Source organism: Melitaea cinxia, chromosome 13 (assembly GCF_905220565.1).
Source record: "Melitaea cinxia chromosome 13, ilMelCinx1.1, whole genome shotgun sequence".
Taxonomy (NCBI): domain Eukaryota; kingdom Metazoa; phylum Arthropoda; class Insecta; order Lepidoptera; family Nymphalidae; genus Melitaea; species Melitaea cinxia.
Genome location: NC_059406.1, coordinates 14,760,206 through 14,782,750, shown reverse-complemented (window position 1 = coordinate 14,782,750; position 22,545 = coordinate 14,760,206). Strand labels below are relative to the sequence as shown.

Sequence of the window (22,545 nt, the reverse complement as noted above, 5' to 3'; positions counted from 1 at the left end):
ACTGGGGGCTTCTACGAATACGATTATTCTTAAGGATTAAAATCCAATAAACTAAAAATAATTGTGTTTGCTCACAAACGAAAAAAAAAAAACCGACTTCAATTACATCGAAGAATACAACGTACATCGACGAAAAAATAGTCAAGTAACTACGCGTCATCAAAGATTATTCAAAAAGTAGTTATCAGATCTCGATAAAATTTATACGTAACCACATGATAAACATCAGCTTTCGATTAAATTAAAAATTATCAAAATCGGTACGCCCAGTAAAAAGTTATTGCGGATTTTCGAGTTTCCCTCGATTTCTCTGGGATCCCATCATCAGATCCTGGTTTCCTTATCATGGTACCAAACTAGAGATATCCCCTTTTCAACAAAAAAGAATTATCAAAATCGGTATAGCCAGTAGAAAGTTATGCGGTATAATACAACGTAGATCGGCGAAAAAAGCGTCAAGTAAAAACGCATTATTAGATATAACTCGAAAAGTTATTGTTAGATCTCAAATAAATTTAAATGGGACCAAATGACACACACCAACAGCCACAAACCAGTGCTGTGGCCGTTGCGCTAACGTGACGTCGTCATTATACTAAATATATAATAATAAAATCTTTACTTGACTACTTATTCGTCGAGTTACGTTGTATTATACCGAATAACTTTTCACTGGGTATTTTGATGATTCTTGATTTAATCGGAAAGTGATGCTTGTCTATTTAAATTTGATCGAGATCTGATGACTGATACTTTTTAAGTAATTTTTGATAACGCGTATTTAATTGACTATTTTTTCCACTTACGTTGTGTTACTTATCGATTTAATGGGAGTCGGGTTTTTTGAAGTGAAACTTCTTTAGGTATTATTTATAATTTTTTTACGGATCAAACGCGTCACACAGCGTCACGAGTCACGAATTTTTAAACATCCATACCACGTTAAATACACCGGTTCTCGTCCGTTCACCGAAGTTAAGCAACGTCGGGCGCGGTCAGTACCTACTTGGATGGGTGACCGCCTGGGAACACCGCGTGACGTTGGTTTATTTATTTATCTATTTATCTATAGAACACCAACAAAGTATACACCAAATTTCAAGTACATATACAATAACAGTTGAGTCTTAGTGTAACTTTAACTATAGGTGATAACTACATTAAACTTGAGTAACATACACTAATAACATACCTACATAAATAACATAATATAACAAGAATTTAAGGTAGTGTTATAAAATTAAATTAACTACAATAAAAGATTGAACAAAAGAAATCAAACTGTTTGTTTTTTTGTGTGTTTGTTTTTTTAATTAGTCTTTTTTTTCAATTAGTTTGCCAAAGAACTTTCACTTCTGACATGTGTACTTTATACACATGCAATTTTTTTTTCGTTTTCGAACAAACACAATTATACGTCGCTCTTATCCTGCTTTGATTAAATACATTAATGTCTCGTGACGAAAAGGAAAAATACCTATTAGGTAGTAGATATTTGTAAGAACATTAAAAAAAAATCATATCACTCCAGTAATCTGTTACTTCAATTAATACGGTAAGTATATTTTTTATATTTGTTGATAGCTTATCGCTTATGTAGGTATAACTAATCTGTATCCGCTTTTAACGGCTAATTTGAAATAGGTACTGATTTGGAATCAAATCGATATATCTAAATAATAGGTGCGATTAATAAACAAAAAAGTAGGTACAATTAATAAACAAAAAAAAAGTTTTTCCTGGACACCGGTATTTTATGGATCTATAAAAAAATATATCTAAAAATATTTTATTTCAAAGAAGCCGAACAAAATGTTTTCAAGAAAGCCGCTGGATTTAGAGGGCGGTGGACCGAATGGCGTGGCGAACTTCTAACGGTCTATCTCCAGCAGTGGAATGTTACAGGCTGATGGATGGACGGATCTTACTTTATGTAGAATTGTTGTATTTTAACTTAGTTAGCTCATTGTAGTAGAAGCTGTAGTAGATTCCATGTCAGTTTCCCAACCTTCGCAGAAAATTATCTTGTTATCTTTATAGCGCATAGTTGGATCTAGTACTATAATAATTTGGAGGTGTTAGGGAAATTCAACCAAATGTGCTTTAAGACGAAATAACTTGAATTGTTAACTTTTATGACAAAATTATTTGTTTGAAGGATCTGCTGAAATAATAACAGGCTTTATTACAGACCACTACATAAGCCAAAAAGCTAAACAGTTCTTTGAAAACTAATCAAATGAAGAATCAACAACGTAGGTTGATGAAGTACGTAGGGATACCTCAAAAATTACTCGCAAGTTCTAATTCGTGGGAACACGATAAACATCATCTTTCGAATAAAAAAAAATCATCAATGCGGGTTGGCGGATATATTCCCGCTATCAAGTGTACATAATAGTTAACATACGTCTTAACGTGCTCTCCGAGGTACGGTTGGGAGACCCACAAGGACTGCACAAACATCCAGACCACGGCAAACATCTGTATGGTCAATACAAATGTTTGTCATGTGCGGGGATCGAACCCGCAACCGCCAGCGCAACAGGTACAATCCATGGCTGTGACCGTTGCGCTAACGCGTCTCTATCTACCTACTCAAGTCTAACAAATTCCGCTTCGATGATATTAAGGATTACAGTTATTATGATTAGGTGTATGGCGAAACAGATTTATATTGATAGTACAGCGTTTCTTACATAGTATTTGTTAGGGCGTAAATAAAACCGCAGGTTTAATTACTGTAATATTTGTTTTAATATTTATTACATACGGACGATCTTATCGCGGCTAGTGACATTAAGTGACAACTATAATATTATTCTTAAAAACACATAACAATTACTCTGTCAATAAACAACATATAAAACCTAGCTCACTGAACTTCGTACATCTTAATAGTTTTTAAGTTATTTTTGAAGTGAAATTTCTTTAGCATCTCTGTGATTTTAGCCTCGATGAAAGGAAAATACGTTACGATAGAGTAACGAAACTCATAAGGTCCGGTTTCCATCGAAGCGGAGAGGAGATAAGACAAGAAGAGATGAATTTTGAATAACCAATTAGATTTCGTTATTTCAACATCTCACCGCTTAGCTTCGGTGGAAATGGATCAAGCGGAGAGGAAAGGTTTTATTAAATCATGTAACCCGGAGAATTATTTCTTGTCAGCCTGTAAGATACATCACACCACACACATTTTTTTTTTCGTAACAAGGTAGGCAAAACAGTGGACGTAGCTGTCTGATATTAAATGGCTACCATCGTTCGTGGACATTTGCAATATTAGAGAAGTTGCGGTTTCCGCGGCTTTTAGGGAGAAGTTATGTTGATGATAGTCTAATTGTAATTTATCTGGTTATGTTTTTTGTTCTAATCGGATTTATAAATTAGTCGTTGTAATTGACTAAAGGGAAAACCAGTGTATTGTTATCGTTTTATTCTGTAATATTTTTATCAGTCTAGATATGTATACGTTTTACTTATCAGATTGGATTCCACATATTTAGCTATAGACGTTTCTCCTGAATCATATTTGCTAATTTCTCATTTTAAAAATAGTGTAAAAATATGAACCAGTACTTCAGCTACATGGACAAAGGAATTTGTTACATTATTATTCTTTATTTACGATATTTTTCTTCTTAGTTGTAAATACGTTTTTTACATACAGTTGTTAGATACAAACATGCGTATTTAACGTTGGTACCTTAGTTTATTGGTGAAATTAGTTATTTTACGTATGATATTAGCATTTTTATGATGTTTTAAAACTACTTAGTAAGATTTAGACACGAATAATCAAAGAAAAGTAGTTCTGTTCTGTACTAGTTTCTGTGTATAGATAAATAAATAAAAAAATATTGGAGCTGAGCTGAGAATGCTTTGTTCTTAAAATTAATGTCAGTAAGCTGTTTGTTGTGTATGTAATAAAACTTCAAGATGACGTTTTAATTTAAATTGACCCTGAATGACCTGACTCTGAGAAACCAGAAAAGGTAACTGAGGTAGCGTAGTAGCACAGCAGGAAATTTTCTGCTCAAAATATGGAGAAGCCCGACTAGGGCAGTACCTCGACCTTACAGAAGATCATAGCTAAATAATACTATTTTCAAGCAGTGTTGTGTTCCTGTTGGTGAGTAAGGTGACCAGAGCTTCTGGGGGATATCGGGGGATAGGGTCGACAACGCGCTTGCGATGTTTCTGGTTTTACTGGCGACTATAAGCTACGATAATCGCTTACCATCAGGTGAGCCGTATGGTTGTTCGCTGACCAAAACTTGAAATAAAAGGTAAAGACTTTTTTATACATAGGTATATATAACATGCAGCTTTAGAAAGTGTATAAATTTATTACTGGCTAAAGAAATTGAAGGTAAAAAAAGTATTAATACTCCATTTGAAGCGATGCGATATCCAAACTGAAGTATTATAATTATAGTGGATCAAATTTTGAATTCTTGCTGGACTAACAGATATTGACGACGCTTTAGCTTATGTCAATGCTGTCACTCATATCAACTCGCTTGTGCTAGATCGTCAGCAGTTTAAATAACATATCATTACATAGTATAAAACAAAGACGCTTTCTCTGTCCCTATGTCCCTATGTCCCTCCTGTGAGAGTGAAGTAGTTCCGCAAGATTGGAGAAATGCCTCCATCTGTAAATTGTACAAAGGCAAAGGTGATATCGCTGATTGCAGCTCATACAGGGGTATCTCTCTTCTCTCAGTAGCAGGGAAAATCTTATCCCATATTATAAATACCCGTCTATCCCAACACGCAGAAACTATACTTTCCGAGACCCAGTGTGGTTTCCGGTCAGGCCGAGGTACGGTGGATGCTATCTTTCAAAGGCAAATCCAAGAAAAGAGCCTGGAACAATACCGTCCTCTTTATATGTGCTTTGTAGATCTGGAGAAAGCCTTTGACAGAGTCCCGCGTGAAGCCCTGTGGATAGTCTAAAGAAAATTGGCTGTCCTGGAAAGTTGTTAAACTTGATACGTCAGTTTCATGACAATATGGCGGTTAAAGTTCGACATGAAAATGACTTTTCAGACCAAATACCAGTAACCAGTGGCGTGAAACAGGGCTGTGTCTTGGCTCCCACTCTGTTTTCTCTATACTTTGCCTTTGTTATGCGGGATGTGGTCAGAACTTGCAATAGTCAAATTGAAATTAGCTCCAGAACAGACAAGAGCATATTCGATTTATCCCGTTTCAGAGCTAAGAGACAAGTTTCCAGGCTCTCTGTTCTAGACGTTTTATATGCCGACGATGTTTGCCTTATGGCCGACTCAATAGAGTCTCTTCAAGCCTATGTGGACTCCTTACACACGTCGTGCCGCAGGTTTGGTCTGGTTATAAGCATCAGCAAAAGTCAGGTTTTAAAGCAACCTGCTCGTGGTTGTCTTGCTGACCAATCCGCTATCAACTTGGATGGTTCTGCATTGGAGGTAGTCCCATACTTCAAATACTTAGGCACCAGACCAAAGCACGACAACACAGTAGAATCAGAAATACCAGCCCGAATAGCAGGTGCTGCAGCGGCCTTTGGCAAACTTAAATCCCGTGTCTGGAATTCACACGACCTCAAATTGCAAACTAAAATATTAGTGTACAAAGCGATTGTCCTGCCCACATTATTGTACGCTTCAGAGACCTGGTGTTGCTATAAAGCAGATATCAAGAAGTTAGACACATTTTACTTTAAATGTCTAAGATCCATATTGCGCATTAAGTGGCAGGACCGAATTTCAAACACCGAAGTATTGCGTCGTACAGGTATGTCTGGAATTGAAGCTCTCATAATGAAAAGTCAACTGAGATGGAGCGGTCACGTCCTACGCATGCCCGATAGCAGACTACCGAAGGCAGTCTTCTATTCAGAGCTTTCAAACGGAAAACGAAAACAAGGCGGGCAATACCTTCGCTATAAAGACGTGCTCAAACGCAATCTTGTGGCTTGTCATATACCAACTGCGAGTTGGGAGAGTCTGGCAAGTCAAAGACCGGAATGGCGTCGAACCATTCACAAATGTGTCGACCGTTTTGAATCTGCGCGTCTAGAAGACCTTGATGCAAAACGCCAAGTACGGAAGACTAGGCCAAAACCCTCCTACTTTTACACATACGATTCGGCTGGCCAACTATACTGTGCATCTTGCAACCGAGTCTTCAAATCTAAATTCGGTTTCGCTAGCCATATTAGAGCCCACCAGCGTAATTTATAGGAGTCGCCGTCACCGGATACGGTGTGGACGACATCATGTATGCTTAAATATTTAAAACTACGCAACGGATTTTGATGCAATTTCTTTTAATAGATAGAGTGATTGAAGAGGAAGGTTTATATGTATAATAACATCCATTGAATAGTGGAGAAATACTGTTATTTTTGAGGTTTGTAATGTGATGTCGGTCATTCTCCAATTCGGCGTTCTTTGCCTAATTACCGTGACGTTTTTTATTTTTCACTGATTTGACTTAAACAAATTAAAATATGAAACAAATCAAAAATACGAATTCAATAATTAATTTGGCATGTACCAGTTAATTGTAGTTTTCTAGATAATGAGACTTAAAAAAATTATGGTTACGGTAATTAGAAAATTTTTATATTTAATGTAACGGTAATTAGAAAATATGCTGTGTGGTTACGGCAGTAAGAATATAGCCACTCCCTCTCTTCCCGTGAGTATCGTAAGAGGTGACTAAGGGATTACACAGTTCCACTACCACCCTGGAACTTGGAAGTACCGACCGATGGCGGGATAATCATCCAACTACTGGTTTTGAAATACACAGGCCGAAGACGGGCAGCAGCGTCTTAGGTGCAACAAAGCCAGCCCTGCGGTCTCCAATCCACCTGCCCAGCGTGGTGACTATGGGCAAGACAAGGCACATGAGTTCACACCACGTTTTTCTTGAAATATATTCTCTCTTGCCAGGACAAATGCGACTGTTCTCATCTTGCTCTACAAAAATTTGGACGTCTTGTTTGGTTTTCTCTACAGTAGTCCCTATATTATTATTATGTAAATACTTTGGTTCTATTTCTTTATCATGACTTTGTTTTGGTTTTGGATGTAGCGTGTTTTATATTTCAGTCTTAATGCTTGCTTCCTGTACTTTTCTTTTGCTCTTCTTAGCTCTATTGTTTTGTCTCAAATATGACATTTCTTTATTTGTTTTCTATACATGCCTTCTAAATAACAATAAGAGTGAGATTTTTTTACGTATCGGTTTCTCGACAGTTATCTTTGAAGATGGTGAAGTTGGTGAAGTTGGTGTTGAACACAAGGAAGACGCTCGTTCCGTAATATTCACACTTGTATCTTTATTTTCGGTCAAATGCTCATTATTAATTAATAATAAAATAACATACTTTCAGTAGAAGATGATGACAGAGCACTAGATGGACGCGGCGTTGATGTAGTTAAAGAAGGTTTAAAATTTGGTGTCTTTTTCAAGGGAACTAATTCTTTTTCAAAAGAAGTTGACTGCAGAAAAATTTCGTCTTGCTGATTATCTTCTTTTTTTGATTTGGGATTTTCGGGACAATTTGTACTCTTTTAGTGTACTTTTTAGCGCAGCGAGTATCATAAATCATTGAGATGTGGTGTGACAAAGTTTCAAGAGGATCTGTTATATTGTTATCAAGCACCTCTATATCTAAGGTCACTTCTTCCTCGATAGTTTTCAATTTTCCCTTTTCCTTTTGTCTTTTATAGTAAGCTCTGAAATTTTCTCTACTTCTTTTTTGAGTTTTCTTCCGGCTTTTGGTGACATTTCGCAGATAGGCAGTATTTTTTTATTTTTTTATTGTACCCTTCTTTATCCTTTATTTTTTTTTTGATTGCTAATACAAAAAGGGGCATTTTTAATTCGTTCTCGGCATTGTCGCGCGGCAAGCCTTCTATTTTCTTTAACTTCCTCTTTGGTCTTTTTAGGTTTTCCTATCTTATAAACTAATAATTTGATGAATATAGACATATTTACGGACAGTAATAATAATAATCTACGAAAACCGCGGTAAACAAGTATTACTTTTTCATACAACGGTAATTATAAACATATGGTAATTAGTATACGGTAATTAGAAAACGATAAATTTTCATAAAAATGTTTAAAACCGACACAGTATACAAATTCTAGCTTATTACAACGTACGGAGGCCAAAGTACTGTCTTCATTTACATGATCAACTTGGGTCTATCTTAAAAATCTAGTATTAAAATAAGAACAACGGTAATTAGAAAAGTTTTTAACCAAGGCTACGGTAATTATATACTCACGTGCTTCATTGGCGGTACACTAACATGAGAGTCATACAACTGCTGATGGACCTCGGTACACACTGAGGAGACGCGATGCGTACGGTAGTGATGTGCCAAATACTTTTATTTAGGGATGTGCACTCGAGAACAGCAGATGTTACGGTAATTAGAAGTTTCCATTGGACATACGATTACTTCATAATAATTATTTGTAGACTGGTTCTATTGAGTTGATATTTTGTTATGCGATACACGCTGCTTAATATCGTTTAAAACGTTGAATGGATCAAAGTAAATCTATACGCTATAAAAATTACAAGCAAGTTTTAAGATTAAATTGGTGTGCGGACACGCCACGGTAATTAGAGAACAGAGGTTTTTTGAACATAAGTTAAATTAATTTCGTCTTAATTACTTAAAACAGAAGCCAATATTTCTTTTACAGCTAGGTACGGATGCTATCTAAAATATATAAAAAAGTGCATGATTGAATATGATGATATTACGGTTTAAACAAGCCCGGACACGAAAAATTTGCTAATCGGAGAATGGCCGATGTCGTAAATAATTACATTTTTTCCGCTTACATTGCAAACGCAGCCTGAACCCTACGAAATTTATCAAAATAATGTACTAAGTATTGTACACATTGAAAAGGTCTACAAAAAACTCTGCTATGGTATATGTCTATCTCTTATGGATACCCCACAATAACATTTTTTTGTCATTTACTTTTACGACAAATAATGGCTAATATTCAAAGCTATTTTAACCAATACAGGATTTATCCTTATCTAATTAAATACCTTAAATACATTGTTGATTTAATATAGATCTATATGGCCCTTTACGGCATATGATTTAAATGAATATTTTCGAAGATATTACAGATTTATAAATTGCGGTACGTAGCGTTTGCGGCGGTTCCGGCCGGCTTTTACTCTAAAGTTAACGCGTGCGGGCCCACGGGCAGTAATGAATAAATCAAAACTACTGGATCGATTTTAATCATTTTTTCAGTGAATGACATAGGCTATAATTATATTTTATACCCGTGCGAAGCCGGAGCGAGTCGCTAGTTAACTATAAAGTGCTGGTTATTTTTCGGGATATGAGAGGTAAGTAGATACTATGACAAAAATCCTAGCTGGTGTGGCAAAAAAGTAAGTACAAGATTCACGAACGCCCTCCCCCCCCTTAATAAAATCTCTATCTAAGGCTGTGATTATAAGTTGGTAGGGTTCCTTTTGAAACAAAAGTCAACGCTTTTATTGTTAGAAATTTTCTCACCTGTCATTCCATCTGTCACATGATCTGTATCTACATAACTATATACGTATTTTTTAATACAAGAGCGGATCCACCGTTGTATGCCTACCATAGGCATTCTTCAGCCAAAATACTCGATAATTTTATGGAATTATAGAATGGCCTAAGAAAGGGTTAGCGGAAATGTATTCCGGATATTTCCCTTGATTATTTTGATTATTTTATGAAATAATGGAACAACGGGCTGGAAAAAAGACCAGTCAAATTTTCATATGAAATTTCATTGCTTATTATTTTACTTCATAGGACGGTAAATCGAAATGGCCAGGGTCTGCCTACAACCGTAAATCAGGTCTAGCTTCCTCCAAAGATTATTTCCATAACCGAACTTAAGATGCGCGGTATTGTATTGCATTACGGTCGATGTAACTGATGTCGTTTTTTTTTTCGATTGTGAGCAAACACAATTATTGATTCCATACGCCTTTTATCGTTATAAGTTCTTAAAAAATAAACTCCAATGAAATAGAATTCCGTACAAACATATTACTTTCTTGCTTAGCGTCAACATAACTGATACACTATAGATATTACGATTAAATAATATCTATAGATTGTACTTTTAATGGATTAAACATTTTACACTCGAAAAAATTTGTTAAAATAATAATAATCTCTGACGTAAGTGATAACCACTGATAAATGGTTAATTAGTACGCGTTAATTAGCTGGAAATCGTTTAGTGGTTCATTGTTCCCTGTTCGAAGATGAAGGTTTTCGGTTTGGCTTTATTGTGCTTTGCAGCTGCAGTGCAGGTAAAATTGTTTTTACTAGATTTTTTTATTTATTTACTAAGTTACGCAAAGAAAAATTACATCAAAATAATTATCCTGTAACAACAAACTATAATGAAAATAACTAAAATAAAAAATAAAAATAAGTCTTTCTGAAATAATAAACGTTGTTTCAGCAAAAAGTTTGTTAAAATTTGAATCGGAAATTAGTAAAAAAAAAAAGAAAAGAAAAAAAGAAAACACTGTGTACTAAAATATGACTAAATTATGGATTTTGCTGTTTAACTATCTCAAATATATTTTAAGGCTATGCTAGCTACCTATATAGCGTTATATAATTATATAAGTACCTATGTGGTCATCGTTTCTTCTGCGTAGCTGTCTAAGCTTTGCAAGTAAGTTGAGTCAGTTATGCTTAAGCTTTGATATACTTCGTTTTATGTTTTTAATATTTAATCAATATAAAAAATTACTACCTTACATAAAGTAAATAAAAATATGTTCCTACTCCAAATATTTTACATTTCTGTTAAGGATATTAATGTAAAAATAAAGCCAAAAGTTCATAATTACTGATAATGTTTCGTCTAATTTACTTCATTCTGACGTATATAGTGTATGCCTTTGATCCTATTAGTCTTATGTAATTACATATAAATATTGAATTGACATAATATATAATTCATATATATTTAATATTATATTTAATATATATCTATAATATAAAAATGAGTCGCTGAATGTGTTGCTAAGCGCAAAACTCGAGAACGGTTGGACTGATTTCGTTAATTCTTTTTTTAAAATATTCCTTGAAGTACGAGGATGGTTCTTACGGAGAGAAAAATTCTAAAAAAAAAAATATTTTAAATTTCCTGAAAAAGTCTAAAAACAACACTTTTCTATACTCCCATACAAAAGATTTGTGATAATACTTAAAAGTCAATTTGAACTTTAATACCATACGATAAAGTTTGTGTTAGGCGATACGAAGTTCGCCGGGTCAGCTAGTTTAATATATATACATATAACGGGTAGTTTTTTCCCTCGATTATTCGCTATTACTTATGTAACGCTTACCCATTTACCGAGTTTTTAAGTAATACATGACCAAGCTAGAGCACGAGATCAATGACCCCATGTTTATGAGCCATTAAATTGCGTTTAAAGAGTCAGGTGCGAGAAAACTGAGGATTGATCGTCTACAAGGAAATGGCACATCTTTACAAATAATCTGCTCACGAATTTGAGTTTTTATAACAGTTTCTATATACAGTTAGTAGTTATAACTATTGTATTTTATAGAAAATATTTAATATGTATATACGTTATTAATTATTTTTTAGTTATTACGAGTGTCAAACGTAAGGCAAGATAATGTTATTTAATCGGTCTTAAAAGTTGATAATAATAATTTACGTTATCGATTTCACTATTTCAATTTATGTGCAAATCATAAGTTTTGTTTTTGTAATAATAGTATTTTTTTTATATTTACAAATTGCCAAATTATTTGTTTTCGTAACTTCATCATGTAATAGGTACTTATATTATTTGATAGTATTTTTAAGGTAATGATAATGTTCTGAGAAAATATTTCGTTTGAATTTGTAATCTAGCACTCCGCCATGAATCAATATTTTTGAAGTTATACATGTTTTGGCACGTTAGGAAAAATTATGAGAGTAAATTTTTACAATGCGCGCGCACACCGTCGCCAAAAAACCGACACCCTGGAGTTATCTAGTCAACGAAGAAGAAGTTAGCAACGTGAAGTTAGCTAGCCAATGAAGTATAACTTCTTACGTGCGTTCATATACTTATGTACACAAGTAAGAAGTTACTTCACACTCTTACAAACTTTTTTTAATAATTTCGAAGTAAGCTAAAATTAGTTATGCCTGCTCCATTAATATCATTTACGCAAAATAAATAGATTACAATCAATAAAGCACACAAGTAAGTGTTTTATTTATTGTTTTCAAGTTAAATTGCCCGGAAGCAATAAAAAAACACTTTGTGGAAATGCGTTGGATATGTTATCCATTTCTAATGGTCTGTATCAGTTGCATGGACCAATTTCACGCGTATATTTAAGTGAGTTATTATTCACAAATCTTTATTATCACTTACTAATTCTTAAATTTCAAATATAGTAATGAAATATGATAAATCCCTTCTAAATCTGTAACCGAAAGTCTTTTTGAGTAGTCGTCGTAATGTAACACATTTAGTCAGTAAAAATAAAAATAAAAAGTTTTTGTTTCAACTTTCATGTTAACAAAAAAAAAGTTACGACTATGATTAAATTTTGAAATTTACAAGATATTATTAACATATCATTTAGTTGAATATACTCGTACATACTTAATTCTTATTAAAAACTAATATTCGTGGCCTTCATCTAATCAGTGGATTATTTTAAGTAATTATAATGATAAAACGCGTATCTATCACGAGTTAAATTAATTAATGGTTATTATCTTTGCTGATTTCACACTTTTTACAAAAATTAAATAGTGTTTATCACATAACTAATTCATCCATACTTAATAATAATTCGACCATAGGTATAACCTAAGAGGGCAGGATAATAAGTTTTGGTAAATATTGGTAAAATTTTAAATTTATTAAAAATAATAAGATAAATTGTCAAACGAAAATATAATCGATGAGCGAATCTCTTTCTTGAGCGTCTTCGGTGCGACAAAGCCAGCCCTTCGGTCACCAACCCGCCTGCCCAGCGTGGTGACTATGGGCAACACACATGAGTTCACGTTATTTTGGCGCGAGCTTGTGGAGGCCTATGTCCAGCAGTGGACTGAGATAGGTTGAAGTGGAAGTGGAATCTCTTTCAAAAGAAAGAAACTTTTAAAGACAAAACAACCTAATCACGAACTAAAGGAAAATATTTAAGTTCTATTATGAGCGAAGTAAATTTTAATTTGAGTCTAAAAATGATAATATTTTTTTTATTTCGGACATGACGCATATGCAGCACAATACGCATTACCTATACTGATATTATAAAGTTGAAAAGTTTGTTTATTTGTTTGCTTGTTTAAACACACTAATTTCAGAAATACTGGTTTGAATTGATTTTTTTTGTGTTTGATAGCCCATTTACCGACAAAGGCTTTAGGCTAATTTTTTTTCATATTAACGAGTGGGAACATAGACTATAGCTATATAGGTATATAGACTTTTGAAAAATAGGTATTAAAATAAAATGTTCCTTTCCTCATAAGAGAAGGTACCAGAGGTATAGAGGTATCAGATGTTGATCAAATTTAAATAAGACCTTGTGACAAGCACCAGCCTACGAATATTTTTTTAAAATTAAAATCACTCCACCCTGTAAAAATTTATACACATAAAACTACAGTCGAGTTGAGAACCTCCTCCTTATTTTGAAGTCGGTTAAAAATCATGTAATCTTTGCGGGTAAAGCCACGGACATAATGTTAGTGACTTATACAATGCTTAGATTACTGGAATTATTCTTCTGTATTGCTTTTTCTAATTAAATACTTTCTTTGTTTCAGGCTCGCAGCTATGGCGTAGCATGTAAGTTGATAATGAAAAAAAAGCACAAAATATGAAATCTTTAAATCATTTTATTTTTATTACTAATCACTTTTACATTTAATCATCATTTAAAAATAACAACTACAAAAAATATTTAAAGAGTCGTATTAAAACAAGAAATTACGTTTTTTATCAATAATTTGAGTAAATTTTTTGTTATTTACTTACGATTATTTGACATAAATTCTTTAATTATGGATTACGTACATAATGAAAATATATTATAAGCCGATAAAAATATTATTTAAAAAATTATAAAAAGTTTCTTACCATTAACCTTGGAGACGGCCACTAAAGGACTACTGTCCTTATCACTACCTAAATTTTCCAGAGAGCGCAACTATACCTTTATAAAAATTTCTCATTAATTTGCGTCAGGGCCAGTAATACAAACACAACGAAAAAGTGGAAATTTTACATAATTAAAGACTGACTCGTATGCAAGTGAATTCGACAATCGCTATTTCATTTTGTCTTGTACTGTAATGTACTGATGTGTTAAAGTTAAGTTTATAGCACCGGTCTGTTACTGGACAAAAGTCTAAATTTATGAAGCCCGTCTGTAGGTTTTGTATGCTTAATCTTATTCTTTTAACAGCGCTGTCTTCTCCTGCCCAATCCGGAGAGAACCCTTGGCTCGTACACTTGCGTCTTGCCACCTCCACTGGTGCCGGCCTACTCAGATCATGCGTCGGCTCCATCATCAACCAATCCTGGGTCATCACTTCTGCTAGATGCGTTCAGGAGTACGTATATGCGTAAATTAATCAAAAGCTCATGGGGGGGGGGGAATGGGGGTAGGGTCGGCAACGCGCTTGCGATGTTTCTGGTGTTGCAGACGTCTATAAGCTACGGTAATCGCTTACTACCAAGTGAGCCATACGCTTGTTTGCCGACCTAGTCATATATATAAAAAAGAGAATATTTTAAAATGAAACTTTATGTAACAGTTTTCCTGTTCTTGAGAAAGCTATGTTGAAAGTCTGCTCCACATCGTCGTTGTAGAAATAATCAACAAATTAAATAATAATATGAATTATTTTGTTTGTAACCTTTGTGTTTCTAGTCGTATATTAAAATCACGAAACTTGAGTATTTTCGCAAAAAATAACAAATTATTATACAATAGCGATACAAAAGCACTTTAAAAACTTACTTGAATAAAGTATATTTTGATTTCAAGCAATCGTTTCATCTGGATTCGTTATGGCGCTCTCAACGTTGTCCATCCCGAGCTGGTGACTGAAGCTGGTGTAGCAGCCGTCCGTGCCCATCCCAGCGCCGATATTGCCCTCATCGACCTCGGCAGGATTTTGGAAAACACTGGTAATTTGCACCATCATACAATACACACCTACCATAATAATTTTCAGACAGAATCTTTATTTAAAATGGATTAAACATATCAGCTGATGTTCGATTTCAATTTGCTTAATGAATATGTTAATTATTGTTAAAATTTTCAAAACAGCGATATTACATATATGTGCGACATACAAAGTAACGACGAACAACAGAACTCATTAAGATATTTTTCGAAAATTTTAAGATATTAACAATAATTTGATTATAATAAAACAATTAAAGAAAATATATAATATTGCTAATTGGTAACTAAAGCGATCAGATATCATAGAACTGCGTAATGGAAATATGGAAATGATATCTACGATGTAATTAAAGTCTAGACTTGGAGCGGATAAGTCTCAAATTAAACACTTTGTCGTTGTTCAAATTGACTTCCAAAAAAGGAGGAGGTTCTCAATTCGACTGTATTTTTTTTTATGTATGTTACATCAGAACTTTTGACCGTGTGGACCGATTTCGACAATTTTTTTTAATCGAAAGGTGTTGTGTGCCAATTGGTCCCATTTAAATTTATTTGAGATATAACAACTACTTTTCGAGTTATATCTAATAATGTGTTTTTACTTGACGCTTTTTTCGTCGACCTACGTTGTATTATACGACATAACTTTCTACTGGATGTACCGATTTTGATAATTCTTTTTTTGTTGGAAAGAAGATATCCTTAGTTTAGTACCATAATACGAAAACCAGGATCTGATGATGGGATCCCAGAGAAATCGAGGGAACTTCTTGAAAATCCGCCATAACTTTTTACTGGGTGTACCGATTTTAATAATTTTTAATTTAATCGAAAGCTGATGTTTGTCATCTGGTCACATATAAATTTTATTGAGATCTGATAACTACTTTTTGAGTAATCTTTGATAACGCGTAGTTACTTGACTATTTTTCGTCGATCTACGTTGTATTACTCGTCGATGTAATTGAAGTCGGTTTTTTTTTCGTTTGCGAGCAAACACAATTATTTATTCATAGATACACAGTAATGTCTGATTGATGAGGTGCAGTTTGATTGTATAAAAGAAAATGATATCATAATTTTTTATTACTTGAACACCGTTTTGCGTCAGATAGCTTTATTAGTACCCTGCCGATGAGCCTGTAGACATTAAATTTTATTTTGATTATTTGTTATACCAATCTGTATTTTTCAGTCTTGATATTTAAAACTATCAAATTTGTTATCTGATTTGAAAAATTCTAAACAAAATGTTCGAAAAGAAGTTGTTCCTCTGAAAACGAGTGGGGGTACAATTAAAATACGATGCTAACAACTGCTCATTTAATTAAAAGGTCGTCGGAAGTTAGCGCCAAGTTTCGGGTAACCAATTTCGTCCAATTTCGTTTTAAGGCGTCTGATGTTTCTTATTTAACTGATGGAGCTGTTTTAATATAGTTCTTGGTTATTTTTGAAAACAATTTTATCATAAAAAATACTCTGTTATAAAAATCATCATCTGTGTCACTGAAAGCTTTGAAAAAGTAGAAGTGTATTGTTAAATTTGTTTGTTGAAGATGGGTCTATATATATATATATATATATATATATATATATATATATATATATATATATATATATATACTTCTACTTTTTCATATATATATATATATATTTGTGTGTACTTTTGTAGACAACATCGCCCCCGTTACTCTTGCTAACGAGGATACTGCGCTGCCCGCCTCTGGCAAGGTCTGCGGCTGGGGTGCCAGCGAAAGTGGTGGTGAGTTACATTTATTCATGGTTTTTAAAGTGCAAAGCTCTTCTTACCTAGACAAATATATACGCCCGAATCTAAATTCAGGGAGTCACTCGCTTCAGCCTGTAATATCCCACTGTTGGGCATAGGCCTCTTTCCCCGTGTAGGAGAAGGATCAGAGCTTAATCTACCACGCTGCTCCAATGCGGGTTGGCGGATATATTCCCTACTATGAGTAACGATCGCTATCAGGTGTACATGATAACAACCGGGACCGACGGCTTAACGTGCTCTCCGAGGCACGGTGGGGAGACCCACAAGGACTGCACAAACACCCAGACCACGGCAAACACCTGTATGGCCAATACAAATGTTTGTCATGTGCGGGGATCGAACCCGCAACCGCCAGCACAACGGGTACAATCCATGGCTGTGACCGTTGCGCCAACGCGGCGTCAGGGAGTCACTAAATTTAACGAAAAAAATGTAAATCACAAATTGAAGGTATTGATTGTGGGTGTGCTGGATAGCAGCAATCGTATAATATTTTAACCTTAGTACACAGTATAAAGCTCTGTGATTTTTTATTCGTAGTAAATAAATAAAATAAAACGCTAACACGAATCTATGAATTTAGCTCCCGGTGAAGTACTGAACTGCTTCGAAGGTTCTGTCGAAGAACAGGACGGTAACATCGTTGTCGTCAGCGAAGATGGACAAGCTAGTCAGGTAAATAAATATATTTGATATCTCAATTATTTCATTGTACCAGAAATTTATATATAAATCACTACCGGATGCGGTAGACGTTGTCCTGTTTGGAACAGCAGCTACGTAATTTGGTTCCGGACATACCGACAGTAGCGCCGCCTACCGAGTCTAATTGTGTTTTCAACCTATTCATTTACCCACTGAAACGTACACACGATATTTCGACCAAATCAGTCCAGCCGTTTAGAAGCCGTTTAGATATATCAGGATAAGCTTTATGAAATGAATTTTATGCATTTACAGCTGTCCATTTTTATGTAATCCAGTAAGGTTGCCACTAAAGGATCGATTATAGTGACAAGATTGTCTTTATTGAATTATTTTGTATATACTTTTTATTGATCTGCAATAAAAAAAAATATTATATAAATTTTATCACCCATAGAAAGTTAAAATATAAAGATATAGATAAACATAAGATACATATGTATATTATACCGTATAGTCTTTGCTACATTAAATTTCTAGGATATTTTATATCTTTTTTAATAAAGTAATATACTTTATTATTTTTAAATATTCTTTATCTGTGCTAAGTAATCAGATTTGCGGACGGTATTTGTACTTATATAATTTCTTATTTTATATTTTATTTTATTTTTTTAATTTTTGGAAATTTTAGATTTTAATTTTTTTATGATTTGTTTTTTGATGATATTCTTTTTTTTTGTAGTCTATATTACTGCTGTTATTCTTTTTGTGTAAAAACTGTCTGCGATTTTTGTAACGTGCCAAATAAACGTGTATCTTTCGTACATCTATGAAGATCTTTAACTTAACCGTAAGATATAAAGCTAACTTAACGGATGGATTTACTTTTTTTCTAGTTTAGGGATTTTATTTTTAATTTCTATGACTTTCTAATAAATCTAAAATATTTGTAACAGTTTGACTTGGGCGGTCCCCTCGTGAGCGAGGGCGTACAGTACGGAGTTCTCTCTTCCGTTTCTGAAGGTCAAGCTGGTGAGTATTGTGCTTATATTATTCAAGAATATTCTGTTATAACTTGCAAATATCCTTTTGCTAAGCAAAATGCTTCTCTTATCGAGGAAAAAAGTAGGCACATTGGTCACACATCATAGATGATTGTAACATTTCACTGAGGTAGGGCACAGCAGGAAATATCCTCAAAATCTGGAGCAGTCAGATTGAGGAAGTACCTCGACCTCACAGAAGATCACAGCTAAATAATTCTGCTTTCAAGCAATGTTTTGTTCCTGTGGTGAGTAAGATAACCAGAGATCCTGGACAGAGTCGGGCGTAGAGTCGGCAATGCGTTTGCGATGCTTCTGGTGTTGCAGGCGTTTATAAGCTACGTTAATCGCTGGTCATTGGCTGACCTGTACGCTTGTTAATCTATTAGCATAAAACCGATCTAGTGGTATAAAAAATAGGGAATTAATTATTGCAAAGATATTCTTAAACATCCAGTTAAGATTTGATTCTAATCACAAGGATATATTATATGCGGTCTTTAATCGCCATTTAAGTACAATATACAAAATATTATGTAAGTGTATTTAGTGATGTAACTACATCACTAAATACACTATTGTCATAAAAAATAATTTGTGAAGGTTCTACTACTAATGCGTTATCAAAAAATAAATAAATAAATATTAAATAGTGACGTGATAGATCTTCTAAAAAATTTTTAACGTCTGGAATAAAAAAAAATGTTCAGAAATAATTATTCGTAACGAAAACGACGATAAATCAATATCATCTCCGAAGCTATTTCCAATATTTCTGATACAATGAAAGCTAACAAGGGATCGGCAAAGTACGAAGGTCAAAATTAGTCAATTATAAGTCCATTTATCACACTTATTGTGATAGATTGCTGACTCACGCCACAGATGAATGAAATTTCAACAATATATCAACACACTTATGATTGTTAGACATATTTTCCAATTTTAATTATTTATTTAGGTTCTTGTGGATTCAAGGCTATTTTTTACTAGTTAAGTGTAATCAGATTTTGACAAAATGTAATCAGAATAATGAGTAAGGATTAAGATTACAATGTGTTATCTGTAATCATGAGTACAGATTACAAAAAGTATTCAAAAAGTAATCATGTTTGCTGAGTAATGATTACTACTCGGTAATCGTAATATTTATTACTTTTTCTGATTGATTAAGACCAACAGTAGGTATTTTGTTAAAAAAAAACTTATTATTATCTTTATTATTCCAATTATAATTGTTGGTTCGTCGTTCGGTCGGGTGGCCTATGGTGTAACTGTAACTAGCTGTAACTGTATGTGTTTCTGTTTCAGTGTACGTGAACGTTGCTCAGTACAGCGACTGGATCTCACAGATCACTGGATAAATTGAACGCTATTGTGATAGCTAACAGATCAAGAAGTGTGTATTGTGTTATATTAATTTGTAAATGAAATAAAACTTCATCTTCAATTTCAGTTTTTTATTTACTAACCACCCCACGACTGAGGAAAACTATGAATTTAAGTAAATAAATAAATAGAATAATTTGTCCATCACGATTTAGGCTAACATTCCACTGTTAGGGTCTATAGGCTTTTTCTCCATGTAGGAGAAGAGTCATAATACAACAATCAGAATAATTTCCTAATCTGAGTAACGATCGCTATCAGGTGTTCATGATAACAACCGGGGTCGATATGACAGTTTAACGTGCTCTTCGAAGTACGGTGGGGAGACCTACATGGACAAACAATCATACCGAAAATAAATATTTTTGTAAACACAAACATCCACTTTGAGCGGGAATCGAACCCACGACCGCCAATGTGAGGTTGTCAACAAAAAAAAAAAAAAAAAAAATTTGAAAGATCCGAGAAGTAAAAAATACTTTAAAAAATACTATGTTAGTAACAATTTAACTTAATAGAGAAAATAAAATTTTGTATTTTTTTTGGAGCTAGAAGCTGATCCAGTGCTGCATAAAAGCACTGTCCGTCTCCAGTCTCGCCGCTACTATCCATAAGCCTATTTTGATAGGTTTCCAGTAATTATGGACCTCTTTCGATTTTATCATTCCTTTTCTGAGTATGAGTGTCACAACAATTTTTTTTTAAATTAATGAAGATATGTTTTTCATTTTTAATGGATAGCGTTCGTCGGGTTTTTTCAAGAAAACTTGATTCATTTTAGAACTAATTCTAGTTAAATTCTAGACCTAGAATGCAATTAATTGGTTGCGCAGGCTTACGTTGACTCACAGTAAAACCTCAATCCGATAGTCGGGAGTAATTGCATCTTGATTGGACCACATTTTTCGTTTACTTTTAGGATTTACTAAATACCCTTTTGATTAATTTTATAGTACATACGTTTGTAGTTGTGTTTTCGAATTGAATAAATCTGTAAACATTTTTCTGCTGGACCCTCTTCAAAACATGAGACGACTGCACCATATATTCCACTGTGTGTTGGCAAATGATTTTCCTACAACGACTAAAGATCGCTAACATATTATATCTGTGATGACAAACCAAATCAAATCAAAATAACTTTATTTAAATAGGCTTCAAAAGCACTTTTGAATCGTCATTTTAAAAATTAAAATTTTCAAAGTGCTTATTATTTTTAAAAGTGAAGTTACTGATTCGGAATGTAGATTTTGTAGAGAAGAATCGGCGAGAAATCCCGCAGTTACTCTTTTAAAATAATATATAAATTTTGTTACAGCTTCAGTCAGCGTTGTTAAATAGTTTAAATAGTTAGCGTAGTTCACACATCCTTATCATCTATGTAGTTCTGCGCCAATTAATAAGCTTTATCTATTAATTTCTTTTTAATAAACACTTTATCTTTTTGTTGAGACAGTTACAAAATCAACAACCGGAACTGACAGCTGTACGTACTCTCCGAATCACGTTGTTGAGACCCTTAACGTACCTTTTGTACAAATATAAATTGATATTTATATTTGCACATGATGGCTAGAGCAGGTTATAAATCAAACACGTCACCACTGGCAGAAAGGAACACTATAGAAGGCCATCAACTTTAGATAATAAACTAACTAACGATCAGACATATTTTCTATTATTATTTCCAGAAGTGTTTTTATTTAGTCAAAAAATTTAAACATTTTTTAATATCATATCAAAAATCGAACGTTCTAGTGGGGATCGAACCTGCATCTCCGACTTACCGTGTCGGTGCTCTAGCCAATTAAATAAAATAATAAAATAACAAAAATAGCGATTTTTGATATGATATTAAAAAATGTTTAGAATTTTTTTAACACAAAAATAAAATCGTACAAACCAAAAAATGGCATGGTGTCGTCTCCTGTCAAAGACTTTCATTGTAATATGAAACTTTGAATAGTTACGGGTTTCTGTAAAGAACTCACTATAGACGACGTCACGGTTCGCTTAAACCGAATATAAAAATTATCATATCAAAAAATTTGTCAAATAATAATAATACTGGCACTTTATTGTACATCAAGAAACTTAACTTAAATTTACAAGCAAATCTAGATCTTGTCTGTAATACGTCACATAATGTTTTCTGAGCTGAAAATTGCGGATAAGAAGCATCGTCCGTTGGCTTTAACAAAGCGCAACAGCATGGATGTTTGAGTTTTGTTCCGCCGAGGCGGTTAAGCTCCTTGGTTTGTAATGCATTTGGTGCATGTCCGAAATCCTTTCAGGAACTAGAAGAAGACATTTTAAGCATCTACCAAGAAAGTAAGTCATATTTTAACACTGCAGGCAACCTAGCATTTATAATTTATTTAACTATATTATATATGTAATACGCATATATCACTCA

General features: G+C 33.7%; 1 protein-coding gene and 1 pseudogene across 1 annotated transcript; both read left to right on the top strand.

The window, feature by feature from the left end:
- The first annotated feature begins 924 nt into the window (after positions 1 to 924).
- Positions 925 to 1,047, top strand: LOC123659333 (annotated as a pseudogene).
- A 9,219-nt stretch (positions 1,048 to 10,266) lies between these two features.
- Positions 10,267 to 20,190, top strand: LOC123658820 (serine protease 42-like). The gene is made up of 8 exons (XM_045594119.1): positions 10,267 to 10,363; positions 13,885 to 13,906; positions 14,526 to 14,673; positions 15,111 to 15,253; positions 16,930 to 17,019; positions 17,633 to 17,724; positions 18,654 to 18,729; positions 20,052 to 20,190. Exons 1-8 carry the CDS (start codon positions 10,316 to 10,318, stop codon positions 20,102 to 20,104), a joined length of 672 nt encoding a protein of 223 aa, XP_045450075.1. The 5' UTR covers positions 10,267 to 10,315; the 3' UTR covers positions 20,105 to 20,190.
- Positions 20,191 to 22,545: the final 2,355 nt, after the last annotated feature.

Bases quoted from the DNA above. Each gene is read 5' to 3' on its own strand.
- LOC123658820 (XM_045594119.1), top strand. From the start codon at position 10,316: ATGAAGGTTTTCGGTTTGGCTTTATTGTGCTTTGCAGCTGCAGTGCAG. The intron at 14,674-15,110 runs GTACGTATATGC...TTTGATTTCAAG, and splicing joins TCTGCTAGATGCGTTCAGGA to CAATCGTTTCATCTGGATTC. The intron at 18,730-20,051 runs GTGAGTATTGTG...TTTCTGTTTCAG, and splicing joins CGTTTCTGAAGGTCAAGCTG to TGTACGTGAACGTTGCTCAG.